The sequence below is a fragment of the Prosopis cineraria genome, unplaced genomic scaffold (genome assembly GCF_029017545.1).
Source record: "Prosopis cineraria cultivar Desert tree isolate PC_DT_omini unplaced genomic scaffold, ASM2901754v1 PC14, whole genome shotgun sequence".
NCBI classification, from domain to species: domain Eukaryota; kingdom Viridiplantae; phylum Streptophyta; class Magnoliopsida; order Fabales; family Fabaceae; genus Prosopis; species Prosopis cineraria.
The window spans coordinates 22,094,514-22,107,030 of record NW_026555345.1 but is presented as its reverse complement, the minus strand read 5'-3'; the positions used below and the strand labels follow the sequence as shown (position 1 = coordinate 22,107,030).

The 12,517-nt window shown below is 31.0% G+C and overlaps 1 protein-coding gene across 1 annotated transcript; it reads right to left on the bottom strand.

The window, feature by feature from the left end:
• Positions 1-6,437: 6,437 nt before the first annotated feature.
• On the bottom strand, positions 6,438-9,042 carry LOC129292362 (G-type lectin S-receptor-like serine/threonine-protein kinase LECRK2). Its single transcript, XM_054929927.1, has one exon. It carries the CDS (start codon positions 9,040-9,042, stop codon positions 6,649-6,651), a length of 2,394 nt encoding a protein of 797 aa, XP_054785902.1. The 3' UTR covers positions 6,438-6,648.
• Between the last annotated feature and the right edge of the window lie 3,475 nt (positions 9,043-12,517).

The following is a 12,517-nucleotide window of genomic DNA, read 5'->3' as shown; positions in this document are numbered from 1 at the left end:
TGTTGGTCCTCAATCAACAAGTATATATTTAAGTTTCATAACAATTCATTCAAAATTAACAATTTATTTAGGTTTTAACAAATTAGAAAAATTGATAGGGTGGGCTTAATTGTACGTGTTAGTCTTTCATCAATAAGTATCCGTTCAGGTTTTATCAACAATCTATTCATGATTAATAACAATATATTTAGAATGTTAGCAAGTAAAATGCATGAATTTTTAAAACAAGTAACATTAGTAAAATAACAAGTGCCATTCAGGAATTATTAACACACTATTATGTTATAACATGAAAGTGGTTAGAAACTTAGTTTACTACTTATATTTTATTTTGGAAAAATAGCAATCAAGGATCGTTGGGGGAAATTTATATTAGCCAATGATCATTTATCATCAAAACCTAAATGGAAAACAAGCCCAAATAGATTGTTGTTAATTTAGAATGAATTATTGTTAAAATCAAAATGAATACTTATTAATAAAAGATTAACTCAAATCAACAAGTATCTATTCGAGTTTTCACAATAAGTGATCTTTGACTGATATAAATTTTCTCTAGCAGTCATTGATTTCTATTTTTTCTTTTTCTTTTTGCCATATATAATTAAAGGACTTGGTAGCCTAGTGGTCAATAAGCTTTTTAGGTGGCCAAAGAGTTATAGGATCAAACCCTACCTCTCTATTAGCAGGAAGTTCGGCAATTAGCGCTGGCAATAATGGGAGGTAGCTTTTTTTTTTTTTTTTAACTTTAGGGGCAATTTGATCTTTTGACATGGCAAATTAATATCAGTCAAGAACTAAGGGATTGCAATGACATTTTAACTTAATTGATCCTTAATTGATATTAATTTCAGTTAGTGGTCCTTGGTTACTATTTTCCCAAAGAAAAATGACTATGAGAGCCCATGAGAGAGAGAGAGGGGGGAAGAGAGAGAGAGTGAAGATGGTGAGGGAAGAAGGTGTAGACGATATGTGAGGGGGGGGGGAGAGGAAAGGGTGACCATGATAAGATAGTGAGAGAGAAGAGAGAGTACAAGTGGACATGAGCTAGGGTTTGAGATTTGGGAAATAATTTTTTATTATTTAATCTGTTACTCTCTCCCTCAATTAAAAAAAGAAAAGACCAATCTCTCTCCCCGATAAATTTGTTAATTGTGTTTAAATTAATATCATCTTTATTATTTACTTTTATTTAATATAGTATTGCACTTAAATATAAATATAAACTAACACCATCTTTACATAATTTATCATCTAATATTTTTTAATTTATAGATTTTTAGTTATACTACATATTTGAAATTTTAATTAACTATATATAATATTTCATCCAATCCCTATGATAGAACACTTTTTAAAAGAATTGTATATGGCTTTTAATATAAAACATTTGATGGGATCGTAATTACATTACTTTTCAATATTATTCATATTTAAATTCATTAATTATGAGAGAAAATATAATATAAATTTGAAAAAATATCTAAACAAAGATAAAATTAAAAGTTTATTTTATTTTCAAATATAATTAATTATTTAACCATCTTCTCTTGTTTCTGGTGAGATAATTAAAAGTTTTTTATGATAAAAATTGAAGAAAATCATTAATTTTTAGAAAATTGGCCCCCTCAACTTTTGAGGCTGGGTTTGCTACTAACTCTTATGATCATATTTAAAAATATAAGGACTATAACATTGTAAATAGATAAAATTTAAGGGATTTAGAGCAATGAAAACAAGTACTGGGACTAATACAAAAATACACTAAAAGTACATAGATTAATAGTTATATTTTTCTAATTATTAAATACTAACGGATTTTTGTCGTAAAATGTGCCTAATGAGAAATTACTTTAGGAATAAACGCAAGTTAATGATCAGATTTCTTTTCACTCGCTATATAGAGTTGCCTAGTGGTATGACTCTCATTTCACATTCTCCTTTATAAATTTACTCCAGGCAAATGATTTCCAATTGTTTGATCATTAAGAGTCTCAATCTCAACCCTTATCTTTAGTCAAATATGTGCAAAGGAAAATATCTTTCTCATCCATTTATTTTAGTTTCCCCTGATTGTTAAGCAAGCATGTTCTTCCCTTCTTCCATTTTAATCTGAGATCTTATTGAATATTGAATTGGTAAAACTTCTGCACTGAGATCTCAGAAAAAGTCCAGTATATGATGAAATATTTCAATAATTAGGTCTGAGTTCAATTCAAGGAAGACAATGGGAAGAAACGGATATACCAGTTCAATTCAGTTCTGTTGGCTCCGTTTCTTGAAACAAATGGCTTTTTATTTCAGTTTAGTAATCACTAAAAGTACAAACATAATGCTATAGAAATTGTGTGTGTCAAAAAAATAAGTCTCACATTGTCTAAATGAAGAAAACTCCTAGTATATAAATGCTAAAGAATGAAATGGGTTAGTAAAATGGGCTCGAAGGAAAAGTGGGTTTGCTTGTATGAAATTGGTCAACTCAGGGCAATCACAGTTGAAAACAGTCAATTTCCCCCTTGCGCATGAGTTCAAGAGGCACTAGGTTTCTTTTATAAGATTATTTTTGCAAAAATAAATAATTATTTATTTATATGAGCTTACTAGAAAACCTCGAATTTTAGCTATTTAGAGTTTGAATTCAAACCTTGACCATTTCTGGGTGTTAAACCATTTTTCAAATAGATTTTGTTAATCAATTTTCACTAGCGTTTTGTCCCCCCAATGGCTTAGTGCTTAGTGGAAATAATATCTTGTAACCAAGGTTTAATGGTGAAATTAATCCAATGATTGCAGCTCCAACGTTCGTCCAGGATATTGGCCAATATATAGGCATGCATGCGGACAAAACCATTTTCCCACCTCTTGAGTTTTCGAGGCTCTTCTTTCCTCCTTCAACTTCTACTATGTGTTAATTCATCTGAGTTTACTAGTGTTTGCTATTCTGTTGTCTTGCATTTGCAAGATGTGCTTGTTTAATCTTGGGACACTGTTGGTTCACCGTGCTAGTGTGTTAGAATAACTTTTAAAGACAGTGTTCTTTGACATGACTTAAGCAACTTTTGTTTTCCTGCTACCACCAGCACGTAATAACTAGAAAAAAAAACATGTATGTATCTTTCTTTTCAAGAAAAAATAACAAATTTTGTAAAATTAAACTATATATACGCACATCTTATAACATGGATCAAGCATAGTGATTTCAACACTTCACCATATAAGCATCACTATGACTTTGGATGCGTTGGTCTATAATATTCACTTGACTGCAGGCTATATGGTTAATCAAATTTTGTTGAAAAATAATATGTGACTCTCTATGCTCTCTTTCACTTTCTATCAAATAATCTATGTTTTCTTTTTAGCTTGTCCAAAAGAGAAACCACAGTTGGGATTCACACCAAGCAACTTCATTTAGGATTTCCTAAAAGAATGGAATATGTAATACTCTAAATTTTCAAGCTTATTTTTCACAAATTAATAGTTTAATGAACTATTTTATAAAGAATACTAAGTATTTTAAGTATACACCCTTGTTATAATTTTAAAACTATGGTCAAGTTAGCACTTTACAAACTATATTTTTACTATCAATATCCAACTCAGGCCCAATAACACTTTTTCAAACATTGGTTACTAGCTAGACAAAACTACCACATAAAGGTATACTTGATTACAATATTACTTCACAAATTATTTCACAAATACTAAGGCTATGAGGGATAGACAAAATACTCATGGCATAATATTTAAATCAAAATTAAGGATTAAGAGGGACAAATAGAGTACTCTTGGCATGTAAGATGCAATAATTCACAAATAAAGTCTTTATGCTCAACAACACCACCACCACCACCACAACCACACACACACTCTCTCTCACTCATCCTAGGTTGACAGAATATACACCATGAAATTAAAATAAAGAGGTTAAATTAAAAAATAGTGTTTCATACACCAAATCATGCCTTAGATACTCCTTCAACTAAATTTGTTCCTATAAAAATTAATAATCATAGGGAATGATGTAATAATGCACATGAGGCAGTTAATCATGCAATTGCTAAGTGGGCAAATAAAATACTTGTCCAAACAATTATTTTCAAATAAATTAAAAAATTATTTAATTTACATGATTACATTTTATATCCCTCCTTGGGCCATACTCGGAAGCCAAGTCACCTAGTTAAAGGTGAGTTGGACCAAGCTATAAACTACTTATAGGCTCCAATGAGAGTTTATCATGTGGTAACTAAACTAGAAAAAATCCTTATTGAATAATTTTCAATACAATCCATCAAGTCATGCATTTATAACTACCGAACAAAATCATTTGGCACATTCTAACCCAACCACTTGGTAATGATTTCCAAACAAAAATATACATACATATATTATTTCTCAATAAAAATTAAGATTTTCCAAAAAACAAAACAAATACACAATAAACCACACACAAACACATACCCTACCACTTATTAAGAATGGTTACCTTATATCCTAAAAAACAAATTTCCTTCCAAAACTCCTCTTTCACCACTCTATTTGTTAACATAGTCGACACAATTGTTCCCTAATACTAAATATTAATTTCATATTGAAATTAATAAAAAAAATTCTAATTTAAAGAGTTAGAAAATTTAGGCTTAAAACCCATATTAATACTATTTTAAGGTTAGTGTCAAAAATTATCCTCAAGCCTCAAATCACCATTCCATATCCTTAGAAATATTTATTCATATTCAAATAAATATTTAATAATTAGAAATTCATTTCAATATCAGATCCAACATAAACTCAACCACAAGGGTTTATGGTTTAATTCAAAAATTTTCAAATTTAAATTTCAACTTTAAAGAAATGTTCTATAACATTTATTACACCCCCACCAATTTCAGAATTTATTTTTAAAATATCATAATTTTCAATTAACTACCCTATAAAAAAATTCTAATAAAAAAATTTCCTCTAGTCGTCAAAATAATACTATTACCATTAGAGAGTTCTTGAATATTGAAAAAAACATTCATGAAAAGACTTTACAAAATAAGAGTTGTTTTGAACACCTAAATAAGCTAAAATGATTGAAGCTTACTTGAAAATGGAAGATGTGGAGAAGCTTACCTAAAAATGGAAGACATGAGACAAAGACGGAGGAGGAGAGGGGAGAGTATTTATAAAAGGACATGGGTTTTACAGTCATAATTTTATTATTATTATTATTTATTTATTTAGAGTGGTTTGTCTTTCTCCCATTTGACAAACCACCGAAAGTGGCTTGCCCCCTCCCTTTCCTTCTTTTTTTTTTGAAATATATATTATTTTATTTTTATCATTAAATTATATCTTAAGCTAAGCTAATAAATATATTTTATATGACTAGAAATCTAATTTAATTCATAATTGGATGACCTCGAATATAAAATTTATTTTTTAGTTTAAACATTAAAACAATATACATTTCTAATTTCAAATCATCAACAAAAATTTAAATTCCACAATTTATTTATTATCTTGAAATCGAGATGTTACAAGATCCCTTACCTAACAAGACAAAGACAATTGAAAGAAACTTTTTGAAATACATGACTTTTTGATACCAAACACCATTTTTTAGCCTGATTTACCTAATTTTTTTGGAAAAGTGGATCAAGCTCATAAGGTTAGTCTATTTAGGCTCGAGAATTAGTAAGGTTAGACAAAGGACTTTGAACTTAGAATAAAATGAGCTAATAAAGGCCAGTTTTAATGGGTGGAGGGCTTAAACAAGCCAATCTATTTACACTCTTTTATTTATTTTTCTTTAAATATTGTTGATTTTGCCAATATTATTAATAAGTGTTACATGTATGTAGTATGTAATGTAGTCAACTGATGACGACTGCATACAATACACATGCCTATGCTTTTATTAGCAAATCAGGTTTTCATTGCCAACCTATTAAAATTTGACTAGAATTCTGCTTGCTTGGTGGTATGTACTATATCTAATGTAGTGTAATGTTTCATATCCAAATAGTGGTATGTACTATATCTAATAAGTGTTACATGTATGTAGTATGTAATGTAGTCAACTGATGACGACTGCATACAATACACACGCCTATGCTTTTATTAGCAAATCATGTTTTCATTGCTAACCTATTAAAATTTGACTAGAATTCTGCTTGTTTGGTGGTGTGTACTATATCTAATGTAGTGTAATGTTTCACATCCAAATAGTGTCTAGTCAAGAAGGTTATTTTGGTCCATGGATAAAAACATTTTCAAGAAGCTTGAAATTTTCTATAGGGCCCTTGTGAAAAGCATCGAGATGGTTGTGTAACTAAATTAAAACTTAGGAGCTTATTTGTGTGAATTTATAAAAAAAAAAAGATATATTTTATTTAAAAAGGAAGGGGAGATCAAATGAAGATTATTGAATTTACAAGGGAAAACATTAGTACTAGTTGAAACCGGAGGAGTTTAAACATAAAAAGGAAAAACATACATGAACAACTCTGCTATTCTCATTTTCCCAGAAAACAAACAAGGAAGAGTGAAAGCAAAGACAACAACATTCTTGAAAATTAAACTAGCATCCTAAAGTGAACTTGAGTACAAAAACGGTATGCATAAACTTATCATATTTATTTGTTGGAATGTTTACCCTTAACTTGTAAAGGATGGTAGATCATCAGGAGGAGTTGGTACATCCATGAGTCCTTCAAGCATCTGCACAACTTGCTTCATGGTAGGTCTTAGTGATGGATTCTCTTGAATGCACCACATGGCAATCATCACATACTTTTCAACCCTTTTCATGTCCATTTTAGCTTCCTCATCATCTTCCACTAACTGTTCCAATCTCCTACAGTGGAAGCTATCACATGCCCAATCCATCAGCACAGTCCTATTCTCATCTTCAACATTCATGTCAAAGTTCTTTCTGCAACAAATGAGCTCCAGTAACAAAACCCCGTAGCTGTAAACATCCACCTTTATGGTAATTGGCTTGTTTTTAAACCACTCAGCTGCAACATACCCTTTAGTTCCCCTAATTGCTGTTGTAGTTCCAGTCTGGCCAATCTTTAATAGCTTGGCTAAACCAAAGTCTGAAATTTTGGCAGTGCAAGAGTCATCAAGCATGACATTCTGAGGCTTGATATCACAGTGGATGATCTGAGTGTTGCACTCTTCATGCAAGTACAAAAGTCCTTTAGCTATTCCTATTGCAATTTGTACTCTTTGATGCCAGCTTGGCCTTTGGCCGTTAAAAAGAAAACTCGCTAAATTTCCCTTACTCATAAATTCATAGACAAGTAGCCTGTTCTCTCCTTCATTGCAGAATCCCAAAAGTTGCACCAGATTCCTATGGTGTGTTTGACCAATTGAAGCCACTTCTGCTTCAAATTCCTTCTCACTTTCATTCACCATCTTTAGTTTTTTTACAGCAATGAGGTTCCTTGGAAGCTCTGGTAGCACACCTTTGTAAACAATAGAAAATGATCCATGACCAATTTCTTCTGTGAATCCATTTGTTCCTTCCCTTAACTCTTCATAAGTGAAACTTCTTAGATTCAAGCTTGGCCTAAATTGAATAGTTGTGGCTACATTTTGGTTATTTTGGCCAAACCAGTATGCGACCACACAAGCTGCCACTAACAAGACCAAGTTCAAGAATACAGAACTTCCTAAAAGCATCGAACCAATAATAATTAATTTCGATTTGTCATTGTTTGGATTAATATCTCTTGGAACCAGAGTAGAAGAATTATCTTTTCTTACTTTGAGTAGAGCTATCCCTGCGAATGATAAATCAAACCATCCATTACGGAGAGGTAGGCTCTTCTTCCAACACTTCCCAAGATAGAAAGAAGCAGCTTCACAAAGATGATCATCTAAACAAGCTTGTCTACACTCATCCAAACTTACTTGTTTTAAGCATTCATAGTCACAACACTTCCAATTTGTGTTTGGCATGTCAATGATGTAAAAGAGATGCGCTTGTGGAGAAGCTTGATCACAACTTTCTGGAAAGAAGTTCTGTTTGCATCCTTTCATCACATCATTTGGATCAATGAAGCTGTAACCAATTGGGCAAGAGCAATTTTTCATCCGACGATCAAAGGTACAATAGCTGTTTATTCCACAAGCTCCACTTCCTGTATATTCTGTAATTGCCAAGCATATATTCTCAGGTATGAAGGAGTGAATTGACCAAGACATTGGTCGGATTTCTGTGCTCGTGCTATTATCCTTGGGATGAATATAATGTCGAAAAACTCCATCATAATCAAGAATAGCCCTCTGATAATAATTTTGCGGAGAGATGGCTTTCGATGATATATTCTGGGTTATACTTCCATCACTGCTTTGAACAAATATAAAGCCAGAGTGGTTGAAGACCACTGAGAAGCTACTGCCACTAACTTCGGTAGGCGACCAATAAGGAGAATTTAAAAAATCATATGGGTAATTAGTTGTGTAAAGCACAAAACCATCATCCTGAAGTGAAAACAGAAATCTCCCCTTTGAATAATTACTTGGCAAATAGCGTGAAACAAGTTGAGCAGGTTGATTCAAAATCTGCCCCGGTAAAATTGTGTCAGTAGGATGATCAAAGCTTTGCCACAGATTTTGAGATTCATCACTAACCAACACAAAGTTACCAGAATCAAGCATGGCAGCATAAGAAACTCCATGTACTAAAGGTGTAGCATTCCAAAGTTGTTGACCATTGGGATCAATGAGCTGGAAAGAACCATGTGAGGTGAGCTCAACTTTGGAACCCTTTGGAGCAAGATTTTGTCCATTGGCTGACCAGACAATAGTTCTTTCCAGTATTTTGTTGAACCAGATGGCTAGTAAGAACCCATCTTTCTGAATTTGTTGGAACCCAAATGCAAAATCACCAGATGGTGAAGCCCAAAAGGAGCCATTTTCTATAGCAGTGAGGGAAGTGCCCAAGGATATATTCTTGAAAGATTGAGTGAGAACAGAATGAGAAAGAAAGGCAAGTAAGAGAGATAAAAAGAAGATTGGGTATGGCTTCTCAAAAGCCATTTGATTAGAGGAATTTGTGTCGATGAAAGTTGAGTAAAGGCTGAAAAGTGCTTGTTAATATAATAACCAGTTAGCCTCAGACTAACGCCGAGTCAAGCAATCCATGTAATTAATTTGTGCTTACCAAAGGGTGGAGATCGAAGAACTTAGCTTGTATCTTCTTAGAAAGTTAGAGTATTATTTAAATAATTCGGGAAAAGTCAATTCCTTGTTGGAAAAAAAATCCATGTGACTCCAAAAATTGATTTGTGCTTTTATGCACCGTTTCCTAAACGATGTTGGAACGAAGAACACGACTTTAGAAGATAGAAACTGTAGCTCCAATTTTGTTTGTAATTAACTTTTAAATTAAAAATTTTAAAACTCATTCATTTTTTTAAAAAATTTAATATTTTTTAATTTTATTTATATTAAATATACATAGGTTAATAATATATTTGTTGGTAAAAAACATACTTTATCTTTTTATTATTTAATGAGAGTAAAATAAAAAATTTAAATAAAAAGTCAATTCGCATGTCACATGTTTTGGATAAAAAAAATCTTTAATATTTTTTATTTTATAAATAAGATCGAAGAAGGAGGTAATTAATCTCTACTCTTAGGAATCACTGTTAATTTGTCACACAAAATTTGTTTTATATATATATATATATATATACATGGTTTATGATCAATGACTTGAAGGAATTCAGCTAAAAGTCAAGCAGTGCTTACAAAGTTATAGTAGTTTAACCGTTTCAAACACTTAATGGAAAAATCAGGTCATGGCTGAAAAAGATGCTTAATGGTAACAGTCTATGCTACTAGTCTGGAACAAATCAAAATCAATATATATATATATATATATATATATATATATCCTCACTTGTTTTGACTATTCTAATTACATGCTTAAATTTATTTTACTTTTTAATTTTATCCTAAAAATATTTTAATTAAATCTACTTTAATTATTTCTCAATTTTAACAAAGAATCTTTTTATTATTTATAGGTATCATTCTATTAGAGGATATCCTGTTTGAGGCATGGTTGGATACTAAATATAGATACCTTTTATAGTGGGGATTCAACTCTTAGTTTGTCACATTGTGAGGATTTAACCCATTTCTCCTGAACACAATCCTATTAGTAATTTTAACAAAAAATTTTATTTTTATTTCATAATATTTTTATAATCTAATGTGTCCTTTAAAGGGACAATTATATTTAATTCTTTTGCAAAAACAAGAATATTGACACTTAAGAACATAAAATGTGAAATGTCATTTTAGTCTAAAAAATATTAGAGTTAAGAGCTATTTTTGTTCCTCAAATAACTCCTCAACTTTACCCAAACGATAGTTAAATATTTCAAACTTAATTATAAGTTAATTTTATGCTTCAACATTAAAAATCTGTTACCTCATCATCTGTTCCCCCCCCCCCCGGTTTGTTAACATTATTGGGTCTCACAATTCATTTTTAAATATTTTTAATTCTCTCCTCCTCCATCTCCTTCTCTCCTCTCTCTCCCCTCCCCCACTTTTTCTCTCTCCCTTCCTTTGCTCTCGGTCCTTCCCAGTCCCCACATTCTCTTTTTCGTCCATCTTGGTCACTTCATTTTTGTCCTCTCAAAGTACATCAATAACAAACTCGGTTGCTGAGTGCTAACACTTCATACCACTAATTAATAATGATTATATCATAATTACTATCACGGTGTACAAATTGCAATATGCCTTGCTTATATATATATATATATATGGGATAAAAAATCAATTGGCATGTCACATGTCTTGGATTAAAAAAAATCTTCAATTTTTTTCCTATTTTATAAATAGGATTGGAGGAGTTAATTAATATCTACTCTTATAAATGGTTTATAAATGTGTGTGTGTGTGTTCATTGTTTCTGATCAATGACTTGAAGGAATTCGGTTAAAAGTCAAGAATTGCTTATAAAATCACATTAGTTTAACCGTTTCAAACACATGATGGAAAAGTTACGTCATGGCTAAAAAAGATGCTTAATGGCAGCAGTTTGTGCTCCTAGTCTAGAACAAATCAATTAAATCTATTTTGATTATTTTTTATAAATATTTTAATAATTTCTTAATTTTAACAAAGAATTTTTTTATTATTTATGGGTGTCCTCCTATTAGAAGATATCACGTTCAACCATAATCAAACATTAAATATAGACAAATTTCTCTTCATCCAATGGTTAGATGAAGAAAAATGGTGGAGAGAAGGGGGCTGCCATGGCTGAAAAAATGAAAAAAAATAAAAAACAATGATAAACAAGAGAGGAAATATAAAATGAAAATGAAGTGGTGAGAGATTTTATGTGGAGGCTAGGGTAAATATTTTTGGTGGAAAAAGAGCAGATTGTGTGTGAACAAATTGCTACCAATTGTAAAAAAATAAAACAAAAAGAAAAAAAAAAGGCTAGAGTGAGGTAAACACTTTTTACATACTCAAATTGGTGGCTTTCTATCATTAGCTCAAAGGGAATATCCTAAATAAAAATATTCTCATTTATTTTATCAAATAATCTGATTTTTCTCTCCCTTTTCAGCCCTAAAAGTGATGCTACTAATTTTCAATTTCACCCTCTTCTATGATTCTTCACCAATTGTAAAAGTTCAAGTCCATATGTGCCACCTAAGTCACAAAATAAACATAAAATAAAAATCAAATATTCATGTGACTAAATAATTAAATTCTTACACATGAAATTAATTAATTAGCATGGAAGGATATTAATGAAGTAAAATCTAAGGACACATGAAAGCTCATACATGCACATAAAACCCTAATTCGGTCAACAAAGTCAACAACCCCTAAAAATGTTATCTTTATTTTATAACTCTCAAACCAAATTGAATTTTTAAAAAATAATTTCATATTCATTCTTTTGGGCATAAAACACATGGAACACAACATTAATTTAATTTTTCATAAAAAGTTTAATTTTGAACCAAAATACCTCTGATGTACATTTTTGTCCCTTAAGTGATTTTCTTGCTTTTGATACCATGAATACACCAAAATAGAGAATAAAACATGTAAAATGGGTCCTAAATGAATGGATAAAGTGTGTGAAATATGGGTCTTATTAATTTTCCCACACTTATCCTTTGCACTCTGGTCAAAGTCAAAACAAAATAAAATGAATTCTCAACCCTAAGAAATGAAAACAAAGCAAGTAAACAAAAAGAAAATAGATGCTTAAAGATGTCAAATTATGAGTGACCTAATTAGTCCCTATCCTCAATCATGTGATTGCAACAAAAATAGAATTATGAACATTGCAAACAAACTTTAACTAAGAGTCAATGCATAGAGTAAGCCTCACAAGATAAGGCATTTTCAATCTTCACTCAAAGTGTTCAAAGTATGCAATTTCACTCAACTTCTCTTAGTCATCACCTTATCATAGGCTTGTAACACCTTTACATCTCCACCACTAAATAGCACTCAAAATCAAGAA

Excerpts from the sequence above, each read along its gene's own strand:
- LOC129292362 (XM_054929927.1), bottom strand. The coding sequence starts at position 9,042 with ATGGCTTTTGAGAAGCCATACCCAATCTTCTTTTTATCTCTCTTACTT.